The 24,105-nt window shown below is 38.6% G+C and overlaps 1 protein-coding gene across 2 annotated transcripts in view; it reads left to right on the top strand.

Moving 5' to 3' along the window:
• LOC119658728 (oxidoreductase OpS5) overlaps positions 1–24,105 on the top strand; it is a 282,914-nt gene that overhangs the window by 220,792 nt on the left and 38,017 nt on the right. For both annotated transcript variants that reach the window (XM_038066391.1, XM_038066390.1), the window contains exon 2: positions 4,146–4,620. In XM_038066391.1, coding sequence (XP_037922319.1) covers positions 4,146–4,620 — 475 coding nt within the window. The remainder of the gene's footprint in view (positions 1–4,145; positions 4,621–24,105) is intronic.

Genomic DNA, 24,105 nt, shown 5'->3' with positions numbered 1-24,105 from the left:
CTTCAGGTGGTTGTGAAGATCATTTGTGGATGCTTCATCTCCAGGTCCTCTGTTGACTGCGGTTATTGCGGTTATAGGTGTCGCGGAGGGTTGCGTTGTGGATGGCTTCAGTGTTAACTCTCACCTGATTGTCAGAGGCAACTCTGGGTGGTGTTGTTATTCGAGCTCGGAACACCATGCCGACGAGATAGAGATCCGAGCCTATACTGGCCCCCTATATGTTCTGACAATCATCAAGGCTGTGAAAGGTGGCGGCGTTCAATCAACACGTGGTCAATTTGGTTGAAAGTGGTCCCATCTAGAGAGGCCCACGTATGTCTGTGGACCACTTTCTGCGCAAACTAGGTACTTCCAACAACCATTTCGTGCGACGCTGCTAATTGAATAATAGGCAGTCCGTTATCATTTGTATTTTCGTGTAAGCTATGTGAGCCAGCGTGTCGCCTGAATACGGGCTCCTTCCCTACTTGGCTGTTAAAATCCCCAAGTATGATTTTAATATGGTATCTTCGTTCTACTGCCTCGTAGAAGGTATCCTTCGCCGACTCTGCAGTCTCCTCTGTAGGGGTGTGAACGTTATGGAGGCTTATATTTCCAAACTTGCCTCGCAAAAGCAGAGTGCATAGCTGTTCACTTATGTTTTCAAAGCCGATAACAGCAGGTTTCATTTTCGCGTATACTGACTATAGGTATATGTTGAGGCAATCTATGTCATGTAAAATAACCAGGAAAAATATTTAATAACAAGTAAAGCGCTCAAGCCTAGAAATAGGTGACCTATTAAATTTTTTGACAGCTGCAGAACTTGTTAATATACTTTGGAAACCGTAAGGACACAATTGTTTTTAGAAGATTACACGAATAACTAAGTAATCTTCAGCCAGGTGCAATATTACCTTCAACATCTATTGGCCATAGACCACTATGTCGCATATAGCTCATCAACCACATCAAGGCGCCATCGCTTCCTAGCAATGTGCTTCTACTTCACCCACGATTTCGCAGTGTTGATTGGATTAGTTTGTGTGTTCAGATTCAGATATGTGATAAAAATGGGAGAGTGATATTCGATTTTAAAAATGAGTAGCCAGTGTATATAGTATGGCAGGTCAAAACCCCATTTTGAGCCTCTTACTTCTTGTATCATTCATTTCTTTGCTTTATATGGGTATGTTACACATTCTCGTCTTGTTAGCATGTTGTATAAATAGAAGGGAACACTTTGGGAACTGGTTTTACCCGTTATGATTCGGCTTGTGTGCTGAAAAGTCACTACTGTCAATGCTGTAAAAACATTTTAAACGTGCTTTTCTAAAAACAACGTGGACAACAACTTGAACGCTTTGAAATTTTAATATATTATTGTACACATTCACAGCGATAGAATGAATTTCAGGGACGGAGATAGGCGCTAAATGTTTTGTGTTACATCAGATGAAATTTGACAAATCGCCGCCATTTCGTTATCTTTTCTACGAAATTTTTTGATTGTAGTTCATCCTATAGAGAATTTTATGCTGATTAAAACCCAATTTTTGGGGTTTTTTTTGACGTCTCAGTTACCCGAAATCATCCACGCCATCAATTTTTGGTATTTTATTTAAAAAAAATTTAGCAAATGAAAACCAGCCTAGAAAATTTAATAAGTTCTTTTTTTTCAAACTTTAATATTCTGACAATATATATGCAAAATTTCATTCAAATATCTGTCTATTTTCACAAAAAATAAACCGTTTGAAAAAAATTAAAAAATTAATATTTGAACCCGTCACGTCCACTTGATTTTCAATGCTTATCATCGCACTTAATGCTGGGATGAATTCAAACATCCTTGAGCACGCATGATTGACAGTCTGGGGCAACGAGATCGAGAAACTGACAATCGACCAACTCGCCCTTCCGTGTTGCAGATACGGATAGTTTAAGAACCACTTGTCCCCTTCTTCAATGCTCGAGGTCTGCCAGTGTGTGTGTGTTATTTACCAAGTACTAATTCTTCTCTTACAATGACAGCAAGGAGTATTAAGGTAACTGGACAACAGAAAAAAATGAGCCATCTAACTTAGTAAGCCTGTATATCTCCTAAACAAAAAATGGAATGTCTGAGGTGGTTTAACTAGCAGCTTCTCCATCTTCATCTCGTCGCCCCAGTTAGATTGCCAGCTCGGTCATGGATATTTATGTACAATTGTCTGAGGAAATTAGTATTAAATGCTTGACGGAGGTGGAACTGGGGTTTTCTCTTTCGAAAAAATATGTCCTCAAACACAGGTAGTCCATCATTTGATTTAACTGAAAAATGACTACTGAAATCATTGCCTCTAAATTATTATTAACTACTGAGTCATCAATCAAATTAAACATACATGTCGAACGGTAGTCATCAAGGCAACCTTCACTTCAATTCGGTTTCGCTACTGAAATCTGTGGTAACATTTACATAACATCAAAAGAATTTCAAATAAACTGAGTGATTCACTATGTATATTGCAAAATAGACATCAAAAATATGTCAGCCACAACTAACATAAACCGCAAACTAATTGAAATTCTATAGCTTCTGATTTATTGAGCAATTGTTCTCAAATACTCGAAATGCCATTGAATCAACCCAGACCGTATGCCACTCCATTTCCAAATCGAAACATCAATCAATAAAATCATAAATCACCCAACAAATTTCTGTTATGTCCTACCATTTGAAATTATATAAAACCCAGGAATATTACGGTCATAAAACAATTCTGAAAATATTTCAAATATATGAAAACATTTCAAAAAGTCATCTTGCAAAATCTGAATTGAGAGTTCAGAACTCGTGCCGAAACTAGTGTAGCGATTTATTAGTTGAACGCCACTTTTCGATAATTGCATATTGTTTTCGAATTCAAGTTGGAAATTATGTTTCAACATAACAATAAAAATCGAAGCGTAAAGAACGAAAGGTATAGCCATAAACAAGTAATGGACCCAACCCACATAAATGGTATATCTGCGAGGTCTTAGCATAGTAAAGAAGTATTCAATGCATTTACTGCAGGGACTGCGCAGTGTTCGTGGTGTGCGATCAGTGGAGGTGCTTCAAACGTTAACGATTATGTCAATTAGAGAAGAAAGACACCTACGTTAATTAGTATTGTTACCTTATGCCCATCATTCATGCCACTTGTTCCATTTTCTCAATTATATACTGGCGGTTGTTTTTGTTCTTTTGGACGTTGTTAATATGAGTTCATGGAAAGACTAATTACATCATTTTTAGTTGGGGTCAGTTTTTGTGTAATGTCAATTTACACTTTTGCTATAAGTCTATTTCGACTGAACGGAAATCTTTAAAATCCAATTATGAAAAACACTCCGAATTCCGAGCCACTGAAAAACTGCATCTTTTCAACCTCATTGCCAGGAAATTGCTCTAAAATGTTTCGCGGAAGGTTAATTGCAGCATTGAAAATGGATCTCAATCGATATGCCTCAATTCCAGTCCATTCAATACAATTCCATTCGATTGAATATTCTATTAGAGGCATTTACATTTTCAGGTTACTCATGTTCAGGCCAATTTATCGCTTTAAGCCGAATTAGTTTTACATAATTCTAATCGGTAATTTAGGTAATGAATCTAAAATATTGAGGAGGGGTTGTGAAAATGCAAAACCTGTAATATTGCAATTTTAAATTATACTCAGAATATCGTTCACACGAAAACGCAAAATCAACAGACATATGTAGAAAATATCTACATGAAAATAAGGCAATTATCTGCAAGCCTCTACCTGAGAAAATAACCTTCATACGTCTCGTTAGGAGTCATATGTTGATTGAAATGAACATAATGCTCTCATGTTTGAAAATTCTTCAGCTTCTTATTTTGACCCACTGATGAAATAATTTGCATAGCATTTGATTGAGAATGTATGCAATTGCAACCAGTTAGTGACAAGACAATCGTCAGTTTTCCTAATGGTTTGAAGCACTTTGAGAGCTCATTATGTTAATTTGATCAAATTCAATTTTAATTGATAGAAAACTTGTATAATGCGTCCTTGATAAAACCAAGAAATTTTTTATTGTTCTCATTCTACATAATTTCTTTAATAGAACCACTAATTCATTTTATACATTTAAATTCATTTCCATTTCAGGTGCAGCACCCATACCAGCAGCAGCAGCAGCTCCCAAAGATCAATCAACATCGGCATCATGGTGGCAATCACAAGTTACAGTTGGTCCATCAGAATCGCCAATTTCAGATACCCAATTCTTCTCAGCAACGCACGGTCTAGTCCAAACACATCCTTCGTTGAGTAGTAATGTGCCCAGACAAGCACCACTTAGTAGTAACGCTTTGGGCAGCGGAAGTGGTAGCAGTTCCGGCAGCAGTAATGTTCGCGCATCATTAGGACGAATTTCAAGTTCCGGCCCACTTCCTATAGCACCAGATCAGAATTCCCGATCGCCTTTCCGCCATTTAGATTTTGCATCAAGCGCAACAGCTGAATTGAGACGCAATCCAAGCTTATCGGCGCCTGATGAATGTGCTCGAGCCTGTCGAGAAGGAGAACCACCCAGAACTTGCTACTATCACTTCACCTTGGAATATTATACAGTACTTGGAGCGTAAGTACTCAAGATTTTTTAAATTTTTATTAACAATACTCCAGAGATAATCAAGGAAAGTTTACACTGAATGGACTTTCTTAATCGCATAACAATTCAGACGACATTGTTACCAAGTTACTAAGAAATTTTTAAAAAGATTCAAAAAACAAAAGACTTAAGCGAGTAACCTGATCCGCTGGTATGATAATTATGATGTAGTTTAAATTAAATGAATATTTTAGCTACTTATTTATTTTAAACAATACCCAAATTTGAAGAGAATATACATTGAATAGAATTTGCGGATAAAAATCAAAAAGTTATGTAAAAGATATTCTCCCAAAGGAGGCAGCGTTGAATGAAAATAACATCTAAATTTTAAATCATCAGAAATGAAAGCGAAAACTTGCTTGTTACTTGATGATTTTTAATCTTAAAACTCCAAAAGAAAGAAAAGAATAATTATTACTATTATCTGATATCAACTGGTGTATTATAACACATTCGTTGACCATTATAATTCCGAATATCTACAAACTAAATCGTGAGTGTATTTTTCTCTCATTTTCCTTTCATAGTATTCAATATGCCCACACTTTCCATGCATGGACCACAAGTTTAATAGAAAAAGATTTGAGATCCGTGGGAAATTCATTTAAGTAGATAATTTATTGCCCTCGTGTGTGCATCGGTAGTATGAATCAGATAATTTATCTAAATGTATGTTCTTAGCAACCAAATGCAGTCTAGAATGCTAATTCAACCACCACCGTGGGAACAAAATTGTATATTTTGATGTATAATGGATTAACGTCAATATTGAGGGACAATTAAATAATTATAGGAAAACAGAGAAATATATTTTGATATCTAATCCTTATACTATATCACAATATTTTGTATCTAGTTAAATAAGGCGTTTAATATGGCTTCGTTGAAATTATGCTCAACGAACGCATAGTTCAATCTGTGTACCTATCAAAACTGGGTTGCTCATGAATAAAAACATGATTTTTGTAATTGCAATATTTATGGAAAAGCAAGAACAAGTTGTAGTGAAACTTGATCAGTTAAACGGAAATTTAAAATACCTTTTAAAACCGAATATCCATATAAATTCTTTCTTAATTGAAGTAGTAGAAAATTTTTGTTGGAAAGTGTCTTTCATATGTTGACAACCAACGGAAAATTCCAAATATGATTGAAAATGCTGACAGAAAGTGGTAATTTATTTATCAATCAGGGCTTAGATAATTTACAAAGAATTCCAGAAAACTTTACTAATGTCCAATTACTGCCGAATGTTCATGTATCAATCTCATCTTCCACAATGCGTATTATAGGATATGTTAAACCAGGCTGCATGGCTCCCTATTAGCCACTGCCCCTTATGGTCACTATGAACCTACGAATTTTCGCACCTATTTCTTTTTCAATCTAATGCAGGCAGCTAACTTTCGATAACTGTAGACTAAAGAATTCTTCTATGGTCCATATGCCCACTGGAGTGTCCAAATTTTAGTATGAATTGCGACTTCTGATTCGTCATAAAATATGCGCAAACAGTATTGTTCCCCATTCGCCATCTGCCGGTTCTCTGGCAACTAGGAGTGCATAATCTCCAATAGGATTCTAGCTCACAGTCGTTCTTGTTTGGGGGGAAGTCCACCCCAATTAATAGCACTTCAATCCCGCCAACAAATTTTAACCACCATCAGTAGGATTTTTCAAAGCTATACTTACTGGTCCGATGGGCTCCAATACAGCTTCAAGATGTGGTTATATATCACAGCAGCATTTTTGCTTATAGCAGTTGTTGACAGTCTTCCTAGTCATCTTCCTAAGATCTCCATATTGACTCTACTATGATGGTAGTATCTTTTTATTTGATTTTACTAGACACGAGACTCTAAAAACAACTACTGTTGTCTTCTCTAAAGTTACAAACTTAAGTACGAAATTTACCACAACTTCAACTCTTATAACCTGGCCAAACTTTTTTCATTCCCCATGTTCAAAAGAAGTAAAAACCTCTTTACAGGGATCGAATTGTTTATTTATCATTCTCCAGTCCTAAACCCTGAAATTGCCATTGTCCATAAATAAGATTATATCATAAAAGTTCTACCAGTCACTATCATTTCTTGAACTTTTAAAACTGAATGTTTAACAACATCACCTTGTTCAATGATATCCGATATACCCCAGCATTTTTCGCCGCGATAAAAAAGATTCTGAGCCTCTCTGGATCGGCATCTTTTGAGCAGTATAAAAAAAATATACTGTTTTTCTAATACCATGCCCGTACTTCTAAGGCTCATATTTTAAAGGAGCGTTGCTAGCTTCCTTCCTAGGCAAAATTAGCCGCACATTGAGCATTGCAGGGTGATATGCCCCAACTTCAGTATTGTTTGCCTTGAAAGTGGAGGAGGTGCCTTTCAAAAAGCCAATTTTCATTTCCTTCAACGTCTTTTGACGTTGTCAACTTGACCTGGTTTCGAGGAATGAAAGACTTTGATATTAGCATTCTCAATTCCAAACCGTAATCTGTCAGCTTCTGACCTCCATTAATGAAAAGCAGGAAAAGTTGACTGTTCTTTTGATGCTCTTCTTCCTTTAATAAATTTGTTCTTATCATTGCGAATCTTAAAAATAGTGATCTACTAGAAATCCTTCCTGATCTTTCTACTTTCCCGGGCGTCGTAGAGCATAAACCTTCCATGAGAACTTGTTATCGCATGGTACGACGCGGCATCGATGAACCAACTTGGAGGAGTAAACCATATTGCGGCGGAAACAGCTTGGCGCGCACTGTTCTACATCACCAGAGGCAGTTTATTATTAATAGGGTTATTGTTCACCAACGCTACCAGTACGCCTGGCAACCTTGCTGAAGAACTTCGTTGCAGGAGCTATGTTGAGTGGTCATAGTTATTTTGACTTCAGTTGAGGTCGTCCGCTTTCTGCCCCTCGGAAACTCGACTCCTCAAAAGATCAATTACGTTTAGCTGGTATGGTTTCCAGCTTTGCTGTTATATTCACCCTACCACTTTTCTAGTGGCAACTCATCGCACTCATGATGAGGGATTGCTTTAAAAGTGTTTAATGTTGTTCCTGGTTACCGACTCGATTACACGCTATAGTGCAATTGACTAAAATATGCAATGTTAAATGCGGTAAGTAAAGTGGCCATACTCTTGTTGAAGACTCCTTAGTCCGGATGAATATCAATTCCCCATCACCCAAATCTGCTACAGAAGTCTCAAAGCCTTAACAAAGGCGCGACAAAACTCTTCTTAGTTGCTTTTATTTTAACTTCTTTAACCAGAAAAGAAGCAGTATTTCGCCCCTGGCGGTAATATCAATCAATACCGAGACCATTTGTTAAAGGAGTGAAAACCTGGAGCCTCTACATAGCAGACTCCGTCGTCTCATAGACACTGCCCTCACTCTAAAGGGACCAGTTTCTCATTTCTAACTTGTGGCCCGACGCTTGTAGTAGAAGCTCTTTGGGATCACACATGCCTGTTTTAATTCGTAAAGAGATGAAGTTTCGAATGCTTTAAAGATGACCGGTGAAACCCTTTTTTCGGCATTTATCCCATTAATCGGTCGCTGATACCGGCGTCAGGACCGGTTATTTTGTCATTGAACATTATGTTATTTTCTATATTACCCTGCTCTCCAGTATTAAGTGCAGAAATAATGAAAGTAAAACATTTTTGATTGAAAATCAAAGAAAATTTAATAGAAAAAAAAACGCAAAACGAAACTGCGTGAATGTTCTATATTCCACAAAAGAGTGGACAAGAAGCATACAGGAGCCTGGGATAGAGTGTACATCACCCCAGCGGAGAAATTGGACCGCATATGTGAAAAAGCTTAAAAAACGTAATTCTTTTGATGAGGATTTGTTTTAGACAGGGCAATAATAACCACAACCTTATTTTAAGTAAAATTGGTCATCAAAACCTCGTCCACTTTTATTCTCACTACGGTGTTATCCCAGACTCTCCTTTAATTTTTCTGAAATACTCTCAGTTACTACAAATATAATAAAGATATTCACAGCAGTTCTTTTATTTTGGAAAAAAACACTTTCATTTTACTATGAAGAAGATGTAAATAGTTCAGTTGCAGTTTTCACTGCTTCAAATTTTACACTAAAGCCATGTGTATGTTACATCCGAGGAATTAGAAAAGCATTTGCTACTTCCCCAGGAGATAGCCCTAATATGCTTCTTATCATTTTTGCTAATTTTCCTCTAGCTTCAGATCACAAATCACAGCCCACTAATACCATCTTTACAAACGCATCCCCTTTAAAAGTTCTTACAAACCAACTTGCCAAGACCCATCGCCGCTGGAGCTATTTGTGTTCTTGATGAGTATTGGGTACCAGTCTATCTTGATAACATAGTACAGTTACACTAATTTACCAGGCTATAAAAGAAAAAATCTTGACTGACTGTTTCGTTCAGGCCAGAGGCAACTCATCAGATGCTGCCTCACCTCTGCCCTGGGAGCAGCGCGACCGAAAGTGGCGACAGGTGGTAATCGCTCCATTTAGATATAATCGCAAACACGACATGAGTGCGAATTATATTAAAGTGAAATCCATCCTAAGTTCGAACCTAGACCAGGCCGAAGTGAATTTTTGTTGAGGGTGCTGAGAGTCCTAAGCCCGCATTCACTTGATGACGGACTGGACCACACTTTACCAGGCCATGTCAACTGGACTGTCGAGCTTAAGCATCTCCTTTCAAGAAATTATTAAATAGAATATATATATTGTTGCCATTTACCTCTTGGTGCGATAAAACGCGTTGACCACGCCTACGTGCCATCGTTCGCCGCTAGCTGAAATGCATTTCAGCTTCCCACATGACTTATTGAGATCAACATTCATTCAAATAGGGTGAGCGCGACTGAGAACCTTGATTTTATTGGTGCTTATCTCCAACTCTATAGTATCCAGATAGCTCAGTAATTAGAGCACTAGACTGTCATCCGGAAGGTCGCGGTTCAAATCTCACTGGTGACAGTGGAATTTGCATCGTGATTTGACGTCGGATACCAGTCGACTCAACTGTGAATGAGTACCTGAGTCAAATCAGGGTAATAATCTCGGGGGAGCGCAATGCTGACCACATTGCCTCCTAGTGTACCATTACGGTCTTGAATGAAGTGCTCTAACACACTTCAAGGCCCTGATTGAATATGGATTGTTGCGCCAACGATTATTATTATTATTATCTCCAATTCTACTTGCCTCTGTTTACAAATTCAGAGTTCAGCTAAGGCCCATGACTCACTGAGGGAGCAAATAGATGTCATCAGCATAGTCAAGGTATTTGAGGGAGGATATCATAGACCATTGAATTCTTAGTCCTCCGGGCAGGGTAGCCTGAAAATTGTTACCGGTAACAAAAAGAAAGAATATTGGTAGCAGAGAGCAACCCTGGCGAACTCCGCTTTCCAACAAGAAAATTCTCCGAGATTTTACCTCGGTGCAGCATTTTGTGCCATCATATATGGCTCTAATAATAGCTATTAGCTTCTGCCGAATGCCACGCTTGAGTAGAATACACTAGATACAGTCCATGTTCATGGTATCAAAAGTTTCCTGAAATTGATGAAGAGCAGTTACAGCGAACATTTAAATTCCGAGCACTGTTCCAAAATGATCCATAGGGTATTGGTGTAGTCAATGCATGAGGATCCGAAGTCTGTTCTCTGTCCATCAAGCTTTTGAGATGTTCTTCTACGCATTGAACTATTATCTTTACAAAGACAGAGAGTACGCAGATACCCCTCCAATTATCACACTAAAAACGGGTTGCCCTTCTTTGGAATATTAACGATCATCCCTCCCTCCACTCTCTGGGAAAAGTCTCGGATTCCCAAAATATCCGTGCAAGCTGAAAAAATATATCTGCAGAAACTCCAGGGGTGCGACGATAAATAACTGTGCGCGGAGACCATTACATTGACGGACGAAATAATTTCTCGTCTGCTTGGAGGAAGAGCCATTTCAGCCACAAGAGAAGCAACTTCACCCGATGTGGTACAACCCGTGGTAAAGTGTTCTTTCCACTTCTTTAGCGCCGTCATCGTAGATGAAGAGTCGACGGTTAACATCCTACGTAGTTGCTAGTTGCGGTATGTAGTTCGGAAATCATTGCGAGCTGTAACAGCTTCTGCTTCGCTGACGACCGCAATAAACGGCACGTTCGCGGCACACTTTACGATGAAGTTGCTTGGATTTTCCTAGGTATCAGAATTTGAAGGCGTCACACCCAACATAACCTGCAGTTGTCAGTAAAGCTTTCAACCCCTTCCGTTCATCTACCTGCTTCCACGATTTCGCAGTTAGGCAGATCTTATGACGTCCCATCGGGAGGTGGCCGATGAGCTGCGTAACACCCGAGAAGAAAACATTTTTGATAGCAACGCAGAGCTCATCAATTTTCTCAAGAAACTTACTCAGTGTATCTGCCGTCCGATCAACTACATAGCTCTCTCACTGTCGGGCGGCAGCTCAATCACATAAGCTGTTGATGCTGAACTTGAGGGACACAGCTATCCAATCCTGCAGGCAGTGGTGGACGCAACATACAAGCGAACGTAAGCAAGCATCAGATGGTGATCCCTTTTAAGGCGGTATCAGCATCCAAGAGGGGGAAGAGTACTCTCCAGAGTCCCATTTTACGTCACTTAGGCCAGAGAACGCCCAGCTTAAATCGTTGGAATTCTCGCTCAAGTTATAAAAGGCGACTATTCTGAGGACCTTTACTACGGTTGTGGAAGAGCACATAATAGAAACCATTAACAGGCAACGGTCTTGTGCGTTCATTCATAGTCAAACCTCTTGTGCATGAGCTCAGTCTCTATCCGAGGAGTTGCTGAAGTATCAGTAGCATTAAAGTTTCAAAATTTGTAGGTTCGCCGATAGCCTGGCCTTAGTTTTCCACCCCCATCTCAAGGACTATGTTATGGAAGCATCACAAAAGAGTGTGAACACTGCATACCGCTTAACTGTGCTGAGAGGCTACTACCGCATCAGATCCCCGTAAGGCCGGAGAGCACAAAAAGTAAATAGGGAAGACACCTACAGAAGATTATAAATACAGTAGAAAGAGTCAGAAAAGAATCAGTAGACCCACACGTTTATTTCCAATATCAAGTAATGGATTGAAAGACGACATTACAAATTTAATTGACACCTGATCCAACTATTTATTGGTCACAGCAGGTACTGCATGAACTCTTATATGCCTAAGCATTCCAAGAGGTATAATAGACTCTGTGCAATATATTGACTGTTATAATTTAGTCAAGAAACTTAATTGGAGAAATTAAGGCAATCCAAGACGAGTTGTTAAGAGAGATGCGTATGAGAAGTGTAAGTGGATCTTGTAACTTAATGGGCTGGTGCTAAACCTGGTCTAACAACTAACACTTTAGTTTTAGTCCGTAGAGCGGATATAAAAGAAACAGTGTTCCTAGAAGATAGATAAGGATGTAAATGAAGAGATATCTACATAATTTCTCTCTGGCCATCAGCAAAAGTAACAAGAGAGCTTTAGCTGGTTCTGTAAGAATGTCGAATGTCCAATGCTTCAGTGGCATAATAAATACATCTAGTCTAACTGCGGAGGAAGCAGGTACCCTTAGCTACCCTTTGAAAACATCATTTCATTCGAATATAGGTACTCAGTCCATCATCAAAGCCGATTCGATTTCGGAAATACCCCCGAATGCAGTATACAAATAGACTATGACCGTTTGTGTTTCAAATTGACAACACTACATATACTACAAATTTCTCACCATAATTACCTAAACCACCCTTTATCTCATATAATAAACGAAGAAAATGGAATGTATCTTACGCAATAAATGCCTTTTCATTTTGCTAATCACTATTGCAAAAATTCCTAAGACATTTTCGATTTACTCCGGTGTGTAATCAAAAAGGTAAGCATTAAAATTCCTTAAATTCCGAACATGCATAACTTACCAAAAGAAAAGTTTGTCTTTGTTTATGAAATCTACAACCCAATTTAGCGCACCAAGCCCAACATTATCTCAACAAGGCAATCTGTCTAACTAATAGAGTCATTCAAGTCAAACTCGGATGTTTTCATTAACCGCTTTGTTGGCACTGCGTAAGCGGAAAAGTAACAAGATACAATTACGAGCATTATATTGCCTTAAAAAAGGCATCTAATATTTGTTCCCTCTCAATGACGATTGATCCGTTTAAGGTTACGTAAACGCTTCCTAGATTCGCTTTGGTGAAGTAGGTCTTATACAGATAATCTCACTTCAGATTGCACGAATATAGGAGTTTGGTGCGCAGAGCTAGAAAAATTATCAAGAGCTAGGCTGGGGAGCACCTGTACAAATAAAATGCCAGTCACCGGTTTCAAGTGCATTTTTCATGGGATAAATATCTGCCAAAAAAGGAGGCCCATTATTAACAATTTCAGGAATAGTAGCAGCATGTATCCGTAATTTTCTATCTAAACGGCCTTCAAAAGAGCACGATATAACCTTTTGGCATGACATCGTGCGTTTCCATCATCTTGTATTTTTTTTACTTAACAGTAAAAGCATACAAAAGAAAATTCTCCGCCCGACATTGACCGAAAATCTTAGTAGAAGGTCAAAGATACTTCACAAATTTCACCTCAAACTCACGCCTCCATTAAAAGAAGGAACTCAGGATGGGTGTGAAGTAAAACTAGATATTAATTTGATATCTTAGTAAGTTCCTACTGTCTCGAATTTTCCTCAATGTTTTTGTCTGTTGTTTGTCTATGATCACGACATGAAATTTTTGCGGTTGTTTATCGTGAAAAGGAAATCAAAGTGAATCAAATCGTATCAAAATACCTTCTAAATGTTACTCATTCGACAGCACGATCAAATTTTCAATTTTCTATGCGTTCGAAACGCTTATTAAATCTTAATTTTTAATAAATAATGGGCGGACAAGGCCAGTTAATGATCTTTGCAGCAATTTTAGATCGAAGTTTGTATAATATAAAGCGTATCTATAGCTTGAGCTTATGCGAAGCTGTGCGTGTATCTTCAATAACCAACCATCGATATCTAATATTGTCATGGATAATAAAGCGTTTTATTTGATTGTGTAAATTAATTGAAAATGCGCTTATACGCCCTTGAAGTGTCGGATTTTCTTCTCTTCCACTAAATTTTAAAGTCACTAATAGCATAGAAAAATAACTGCAATTTTAGATTTTTCTTTCCGTGATTTATATTTGGAGGTGTCTTGGTTTTATACACACGATATGGCAAAAAATAACAATTTGGAAACTAAAATACGATATTGAACGTGAAATTTTGTCGAATTGTTGTAATCAAGGTAGCCAGCAGTTTCTGGACCATGAGATCGTGCAAATTGATTGACTTTTTCAGAATGAATTGTATCTGTTACATTATTAGGGATCAATAATTTTTTCGCAGATATGACCGGAAGGTATGTCTTTATGTTAAAAATATTCTCTTTTACTTGGCAATCTATAGCTTCGTTTGAAATTGATTTGTCGTACAGTGTTTTGAAATATTGCATGTGACTTAAGTGGACCGCGATAATTTGCCAGCATTTATAATCAAAGTTAGCTACTCGTCAGGATAAATGACAGCCTCAAAAGTATACAACTCAAAACTAATGGAAGTACAATAATAATTAAGAAAGTTATCCGAGGTCGAATGAAGTTGAGAAATAAATTCTAATTAATAAACACGTAATTGAATAAATTATGATCACTTTCCTTCTAGCAAAGTATCTTTCATGCAAACTTGTTTATAATGAGACAGATATGAAACCGGACAAGCATAATTAAAAGCTAGAACTGGTACTATTGCAAAATAAAGTGGTTAGCAGATCATGCATATGAAATACGACAAAGAGGCTGAATTAAGGCTTAAATATGATGGAGTATGACGAATAAATGTGAGTCATATAAGTTGAATTTGAGTATATGTTCTATTGCCATTTTTCAGATAAAAATTTTTAATCTCCTCCATTTACCTTGTTTAACACTGATGCAAGTGCATTGAAGGAAAATTATCCAACTCTCTTAGCAGTGTATCCTACAAGGTAGTGCAATTTTCCTTGAAATAAATAGACCTCCCATAGCGGCTCAGAATATTGAGAGACATGAATGGAATTTTAAAGCAACTTTTTATGTATGATGTATTTATCTTAGATAGGGCATAATGTTATATCGGCATGTAATCTCCACAGATATAAATCCTTAGTAGCATGTTATGCTTTGATATCGATCGAATGCATGTCGCGCTGAAGCAATCCTATTACCGAGAGAAAAACAGACTCGGGTGAAGGACACGATCTAAGATACAAAACTAACAATTTTCTGCATAAGTTAGCTATTGCCACCTTAATTTTGTAAGTAACTTATCTACATAGATATGTAATTATTTACTCATCTAAATGTGATTAGGAATATGATGCCGAACATCTCCAGCCCCAATTGAAGTTTCAAATTTTTATAACTTCCATCCAAGGGCGCGTAGTATATTCCATTTAATAACCTTCTGTTGCTCTTGGCATGATATTCGGCTTTATGTTACTTTAAATGAAAATGATAGAAACAACAAAAGACTTTCAGGATTTTCTTAGACGCCCACCACAAGTCAGCCATATTGGGAAAGTGAGTTCCACTGCATAGCGTAACCAGCGATGTGCCGTAATCCAAGGCAGGAGGTACACGCCATTTACACCGAATTTTCCAAAGGCTTTGATGCCATAAACCACAATATTCTCATCACCAAACACTCTCTGCTCAACTTCTCCTCCACAATCATCTCTCGGCTCCACTCACTTATCAAACCATCCCTTCAAAGTTCATTGGTCGTAGCATTATTTCTCTCTGGAATTGTCTACCCTACTTAACACGTGCCCATTGCCACTTCAATCTTCTGATCAACTCGTTCAGGGGTAACTGGCCTGTGCACGAAATAGGTTCTCTGCGTGAATAGTATCTTGATCAGCGTACTCCGATGAGACGTCGCAGAGAAGTGTTCACGAAAGCTTGAAATTTTGAGTAACAGTGGCGTCATTTCCCATACACTACCCCCATATGGGAACCCAGAAAGAACATTAGCATTGGACAATCTCAGCTTGATCTTTGCGTTGAGATAACCACATTTCCTGATTTTAAACAAGGAAGCGAGAACGGATCTGGCGCTGTGAATGGGTCGGGTAACATCCACTTCGGTGCTACCGTCCGCAGAACTACGCTCCTTCCCTCTGCCTATTAATGCAGAAACAAAGAGTGCGGTGACCCGTCACACTCAGAACCTTATTTTTATTGGAGTTTATCTTTAGTCCAACCCTACTAACCTCTTTTTTCAAATCGAGGGCCATATGGAAAAGATCCATGACAATTCTCCACGTCCTGCAGATAAAGCAACATGCAGAACGTTACCACACCTTAACGTTAACGAACAAAAAAAATAGTACCAGTGGCAAGATACATCCCTGTTGTACTCCGCTTTGGGCCTCAAATTCGTCTGAGATTTCACCTTGATGCAGCATGTAACACTTTGCGTCACCATACGATGCTCTGATTATAACTATTAGTTTCTTCACGTAGAGCATGCCAAGTATACACCCTGTTCACGCTATCGAAAGCTTTCTCAAGATCAATGAAGATCTGAATGCGACACACTGTTCCAAAATGATCCGTAAGATATTGATATGGTCATTGGAAGAGGATCCGGAGAGGAAACTAGCCTGCTCACTCTCGATCAAGGTTTAGAGATATTCTTACGAAGACAAGAAGCACACAAATACCGCTCCAATTGCCACACTCAAAACGGGTGCCTTCTTTGGAATTTGAACGATCATCCCCTTATTTCATTCTCTGTGAAAGGTCTCGGATTTCCAGAATTTTCATGTGAGTGAAGTAGGAGACTGAGAATAGCTGCAGGTATACCGATAAACAACTCTGCAGGGATACCGTTATGCCCGGCGGTTTAACTCCAGCTGAGTGCAGTGATGGCCGAAATGATTTCTCCTCTGCTTGAAGAACCAGTCCGTGTCCGTATGTTACGGTTGTTAGTCATTTCATCCACAAAAGAAGGAACCTCCGCGGATATGATACCGTTAACAAACATGGTAAAGTGTCCTTTCCACCTCTTCAGTTGCTCGTCATCGTGGATGGGAAGTTAACCGTTAACGACCTTCCCAGACCATCGAACGAAATTTTGAAATCACTGCGCTGCATTCTAACCCTATGAGAAAAGGCGGACGCAACAGGCAAGCAAAAGCAAGTAACCATTAGAATGTCATCCCTTTCAAGACCGATGTCAGTGCCTGTCTTGTTTCGCACATCCGCAAAGCGGTCAAATCTGATTGCTCATATAGGGTCAGTCAGTCGAAACTCATCTGGCCTTATAGTAAGCTCTGTGCTCGAACAAAGACGAGGCGGTGAAAGCTACAGAAATCCACAAACCGCCCACCATTATCATTGCAGCAACATGTTGTCGGAGCACACCTTGGCATTCAGAGCACCCATCACGATCACAATGTCACTTTTAGGAAGTCCCCCCTGAACTGCGTGTATTTTTTTTTATGGAAATCCATATCACTAGAATTCTCACTCGACTTGGAGGCCCTGGATACCGTTGTCGAGGAATGTGTGCACATACCAAAAGCCAATCATAAGCCATTAACTGTAACCAACTGTAACCATTGGGTCAGTCCCTGCTCCTTTTAGTCGCCCTTTATGACGAGCATGGAAAACTTTCAGTGTATTTTTATGTTCGAGGTCACAGGCCGCAACCGAAGGCAGAAAATGGTTTCCAATTCCTTCCGATTAAGAAGCAATGCAAATAAATTTAAACTTCCCCAGCCAACTGCTTGAATCTTTGCAGCTTAACGCCAAAATAAGAAGTTGATCTCATCATCGTTGAGCCAGACTGGCGAATCAGTCTGTCAACTTTTGCATCACTAGACATTGATATACTACAAAAAACGAGAATACATCTTAATTGTAGATGCTTGTCTTATCACCACTATTAGGAACTACTTTACTGCTACTGCTCTAAAGAGTCACTTTTGTTTTGCATCTACGTTTATCGGAAACGATATTGGTCATTCCGCGAATTTCCGCTTAATCCAAATGCAATGAAAATTCCGGCAGCATATATACTATAAGCTGTTTCTAGATGTTAGACGCTAATATAGAAAAGAACACTTTATTAACCTCTCTCTGTTCTCTCTTTTGTAAAAAGTTTTTGAGTGGACGTTGATATTATTCCCAGCAAAGTCGTCAGCTCAAGTCATCTCCTTCAAAAAGTAATTTGATAGAAAAGTCCCTGCCTAGACTAGATGGCGTTACACCAAAAGTTTCAAGGCAATGAAGAAGAACAAATTCTATTAGTAACTATGCAATGTAGGAGAAACCTATAAAATGAAAAAGTCAATCGAAAACCAGAAGCGGAACGCAATATATTAGTCCCAACAAACAGTCGCTGAGTTCAGATAACGAAAGGTTACAACCTACTCTAAGTCAAGGAGAATTCAGCCCTCCTATAACAAGACGCAATTGCGAGAGCTTTTTGTCTAGATGCGTGGAGTTCCGTAAAGGATCGCAGCGGTCCATACTGCCAGACATGGCCTACCCAATAATTCACATTGCCGAAATTACGGAGTGGAAGGGAAACTCTCAGGCCCCTTTGTAGTTGCTTAGAAATAAGGAAGCGATGGCACTACGTTGTCATGTGTATTTGGTAGCATTCCTACCTACGTGAAGGGATTGAAACATCCGTCGTTTCGGGGACCCAACGTTTGTGCACCAAGGCTTTTTATCAACAAAACTCACCCTGTAACTTTCCGGAAGGATCGCCACAACCAACGTGCACTTGATGCCTTTATCTTTAGGCTACCAAAATGTGGGAGGCTTCAGAACCAAGCTGATTTTAGATTATTTGGAATGCATGAAATAATACTTGGCTCGAAATAATGGAAAGCGCCTTGATAGTTACTTTACCGTTCGTTCCGACCGTAATATACAAGTGTCAGGTACACCCACGAGGGGTGGTGTTTTAGTTACCACTAAATTTTTTTTTCTTGCGAAATTCTTCGAGACCATCCAATGTTGAATTTACCGGTGGTATTCCGAATCTGTTCCTAAAAAAATGTAAAAAAACATACCCCTTCCTCTATATAACAAGAGTTTCTGTTTTCATTTTCCGTGAATGACTTTCTTTCATTTTTTACCCTTCCTAGCCTTTAATATGCAGACCATTAAAAACTGTTTTCTGTTGCCGGTTTGCCAACTGATCAGTGCAGCTTCCAGTCAAATCTTGACACATTATCTAGGCAACGCGTTCATAACCCCCCCTCGACGGTCGTTTATTACCTTGATAGTCACCCCTTATTGATGGTTGCCTCTTATAAGCAAGTCTCTGACAGCAAACTCCGGTTTAATGTTGATCATGTGGATGTGCCCAACTGCGCTTCCAAAATGACCGGCTTTATCTTTCATCAATTCATAGACATCGATTGCTTAGTCATCCTTAACAATTCCTTTTTTCGTAATATTATTGAATACCATATACTTCCGGAGTGCAATTGAATCTAAGAATCTTCCCCACTCGGCATATCCTGATCGGCTAGTTTTCTTTAAACTGACATATTTCCAATCCCAAGATCCTTGACTAATGCGTGTGTCCTTTTCAAACTTTATAATGAGTTGATGGATAGGTATGTAGCATCCGAAATTCAAAACGGTGACACATTACACAATAATCGGAATCGTAATGTTTTTGAAGTTTGATTCGCGAAGCTCTTCTGCTACTTGAACCCCCTTGCCCAGAATGTTACGGAATTTTAACCATTCCCAGCTTGATCCTCCGGCTTCATCCCTAGCAATTCACGACAATAGAGTTATTGACACATTTAATTTTTCCTGTTATTTATATGTACTTGTATGTAATAAGTAGTTGGAGTATTGAAAAAGGCGAAGAAGCCCGTGTTGACAGGACACTATAGGGGAACCACAGTATTGTGGGGGCGACCTTCATGGTCAAATTCACCATCTTTGGAGGTTTCTGGGATAATTCCACCCTTTTGGTGAAGTCCGACCAACTAGGATGGTCGTTTAGCCATCGCCCAATTTCAGCATAATTTTTTTCATTTAAAATATTTTCAGATTACGGAACAACCTTTGAATATTGCCAAATTTTCCCGAAATTATCCGATCTTGAACTAACGAGGAATGCTTTCAAATTTTCCTACTGTGGTTTTCTTTAACTTAAACTTAATTCTTTTTATTGGCATATGCAATTTCAAAGTGCAGGGACTCATGAATTTTGTTTTTAATTCGCGCATTGAGCCCTTGAAGATTAATCCTTTGTGTTAACAGTCAACCTTCAGAGAGGTCGTGTAAAATGTCACCCTCTACCAATCTATAAGCTAGCTTCATCTATACATTTAACGTGGATTAGGACAAAAGGACAAAACTGCCTTTTTTGCTGAAATATAAATAGAAAGGGAAGCACCCTTATCTATTAAAACGCTCACTTCGTTCAGCCAGTTTATGGCTGGCCCAAAGCGCTACAATTCTTTGTTTACACTTATTGATCACCTCTTGTAAAAAGAACATCGTTACAAATAGGATATTTCTCCTATTATTCCAACTCTTTCACTATAGTCAAATAAGAAAACATTTAGTCGTAGAAAGCCGGAACTGAGATAAGCTTGGGAAGTTATGTGCATAAATGAAGCAGAGGCCAAGCAATTATAGCTACGGTCAGCAGCTTCATTTTGAATAAGATATCGTACCACAAAACCCTAAACAGCCCTAACATGAAATCAGAGGAAAGATACAATTTAGAAAATCCTCAAATTGAGCAACTCCTGTCATTCAACTGAACCGATAATAAATTGAATATAAGAGAAAAGGATGGAAATGTGTACTCACCGGCTAACGCATCCTTATCAGACCATATTTAGATCGGCAGCTTCTTCATTAATGACACCACTACGAATAGTTCGTACACAACGCACTTCACACGCGCATTTACCGAATAAACACTAATAAAATTTCTAAAAAATAGAATTCGCTGTCAATCCTACTTATCACTTAAATCACTGAAGTTCGAAAGGAGTGACCACAAATTTTGTAAACTTTCACACACAATTCGCCCACGCCGATATTATCACTTGCCCGCATTGAACAAATTCGAACTCAAAAGTCGAAACGCGAGCAAGGACGAATAATTATCCTTTAAAACAATTCTAATTCTTTTTCCTTATTTCCTTACTTTTCGCGAGATTTGGAATTCACGAGTATAAAAATGAAAAATGCGTAAATCGGTCCCAAAATTAGAAATACTTGTCATTTGCACGCGGAACAGCTAGAAACTGGTTTTCACACGCTTCACGCGGGGGCCTAACTGAACAATAGAGACATGTCCGAGCTAGAAAATATCCATGTCGCGATAATGCTATTTAACTCGTCATGTTGAGCAATAAACGTAAATAGTCTTGTTCAGAAAGAAAAGGAGCCCATGCCCATAAAATCAATTTAGTTAAGATAAATCTGTATATATAATTCATTGAAGATTTATATAAACGAATCAACATCAGAATTTAGATTTCAAAAGAATATTGAAAACCACAATTATTCTCATTTGCAACATCCTTTGCTTGTAAAACAATCTGAATAATCCATTATCTGCGTATTATCTGATGCTTCCTAGAATTTATCATGATACTTCTTGAAGGCAATTTTAAAAGTTGATAAATCTCTCGCTTTCATTAATCAGATTACCATTAGGATTGCATATTCTCGTATGGGAGGCTTTGAATTGGAAGGTCTTATGACGGTATAACCATATCGCGTTGATTCATTCAAACGACAATAGAAAGCCTTTTTTCTGCATTAAAAAACCTCTTAGCTTTATCCATCTGTTCTATTCATTGGTCAGCAAATCAACTTTTGCGGTTTTGGGGTCCAAATTGGTTGTTTGAAATTCGATGTCAGTATAAAATCAAACCCCTCTAATAAGTTGCCAGAGGGTGGCTGCTGAACTTGTATCATCCCCCACTTACTACAAAGTGCGCCCAATGTGGGCCCCGAAACATAAGTACCATTTGAAGTGAACTGGACGTTATCAACCCTTTCTTGGCTAATCAATGTTCAAGTGGCTCGCCTCCACGTACGCAAGGAGAGCGATCAGACCTGAATCTGCAATTTGATTGATTTGAAGAGCCCCTTGCGACGAAACCAGCGCAGGTAGTTATCTACCACAGGAACCGTGATGGCTTTCTGAGAGCAGGGGGGGATATACAATCAGTTCGGTTATTTGAGGTTGACCCTCTCGTGGGAGTTTCATGTGTGAACTCAATCCGTACCCCTTAGTTGCAGCAGAGGTCTTAGATGGGTATCGCATCCGCTGGCATGAATGCTGAGTCTGCACTGGCCGAGGGATTAACCCTTCATGGTAGGTACTCATATTAAAGTCTCAGGGCTATATTTACATTACATATAAAATAGCTGTCAATTTGAACGGAAGCGATGCATGAATGCTGAAACTAAAGTTCTCGATTAAAAACAAAAAAGAATACAGCAAATCTTAAATTTTCAGCTACTAGCCCTGTTCTTTTTCTTCTTTTCTTTTTCTGGATTGGACATTGTTTCCGCTTACAGAAAATATGGGTTGAATCGATTCTATGAATTTCTTTTAATTCTATATTAACAGTATACATTAGTATACTTAAATTTTTTTAAAACCTTTGGTTATCAGCTTAAAGATTAGCTAAAATTTTATCAAACTGCAACCCCCACGCATACAGTGAATCACATCTTTCAATGTGGACTTTAAAGAGGCCCCAAACGCATGTAAAACAGGGGTTCAAAGTGTTTTTCCTAAAATATAGCCGTTCTGAGTATCAAAAGAAAGACCTAGGTTAGTATATTCCAAAGCTAGTGTCAGTTTTGACATCAGTTATCTTTGGATGATATCGGTTGAGTCACAAGATGACATTTCGAGCAACTTTCAAGTAGAAAGAATAGTAAGGAATCCCGGGAGAATAGATTGGCACTCCTATATAATAATACTTACTTGTTCAAGGTTTGATCTATAGCGTTCATTAATATTGATTCCAGAAGTAGAAACTTTAAATTCTTCTCGCCAACTATCGATTCATCCGTTCATCGTTTCAACTGTCGCGACTCTTAATAATTATTCCGGAAGTGGTGAATTTAAGTTTGTCCAGTTCCTGTTCATTGTCTATTTCAGTCTGATATTTCTCCACTGGTAGAGTTGCTAATTTTTGTAGTAAGGCAATATGTCATTAGCTATTCGTACATCAATTACCCAGACTGGCATGTCTTCACCTGGTATGGTTTTAATTGTCCGTCGGAGAGCCCATTTTAAAGGAGGAAGGATATCTTCTTTGGTAATAACCACGGTGCCTGACTCCACATTGTTACTTCTCTCCTTCCATTTGTATCAAATACAAGTGGCTTAGATATTCATTTGTCATTTGTTGCAAAATTAATTCTTCGGTTATTTAACGAGTTTTCAACGAGTGAGTAAATTGGGCCTCTCCGTCCTTGCCCCGAAACCTATTTCTTTGCCGTTACAAGCATTTACCCTCGCCAATTGATTTTTAGTCGCTTGTAAAATACGGAGTATTCGTATTTTCTGAGCCCTGGTTTTTTACTTCAACAAACTTGGTGGCAGTTTGGTAGTAGACTGTTCTAAAATACCAGCTTCTGCCCATAAATTTCTTTAAGGCACCAGTGAATCCTTTCATTGTGTATTCGCTGGCTAATTCAAAACACACAGCCTTGGTAGAGACGCAACAAAACACTGCAAGATGTGGCTTCTGAGGTTCCTTTCCCGTGATCTTGAAGTGCGTTAAAAACCGCTCCTGAATTCTTCTCCACAATATACAAGGGATATGGAGAGTTGAACTCGATCAGTGGGCAGATTTCCCAGTAGCTGTTGGCTCTTGTGCATTCGGCGCAAAAAGTTGATCGAGTGAGAGTTTTCGATTAGTCGGTCAAAAACTTTGTCGATGAGTTTGTGGGCCTGAATGATTCTTTATGTAAGGCGAACAATAATAATTTTATTAATGGATGTTCACAAGGAAGTAGCATTGGATATTTGCCATCATATGAAAGATTATTAATAATAATAAAAAGAATCGTTAGCGCAACAATCCAATTGGATCAGGGCTGTGAAGTGTGTTAGAGCAGTTCATTCAAGACCGTAATGGTATACTACAAGAGTACAGTACCCTAAAAGAGGCAATGTGGTCAACATTGCGCTCGCCCAAGATTATTGCCCTGATTTGACTCAGGTACTCATTCACAGCTGGGTCGACTGGTATCCGACGTCAAATCACGATACAAATACCACTGCCACCAGTGAGATTTGAATCACGATATTCCGTACGACAGCCTTGGGCATATGAAAGATTAGACG

The sequence above is a fragment of the Hermetia illucens genome, chromosome 6 (genome assembly GCF_905115235.1).
Source record: "Hermetia illucens chromosome 6, iHerIll2.2.curated.20191125, whole genome shotgun sequence".
Lineage (NCBI taxonomy): Eukaryota > Metazoa > Arthropoda > Insecta > Diptera > Stratiomyidae > Hermetia > Hermetia illucens.
Note: the sequence above shows the minus strand (reverse complement) of the source record. Positions and strands in the feature narration are given on the sequence as shown.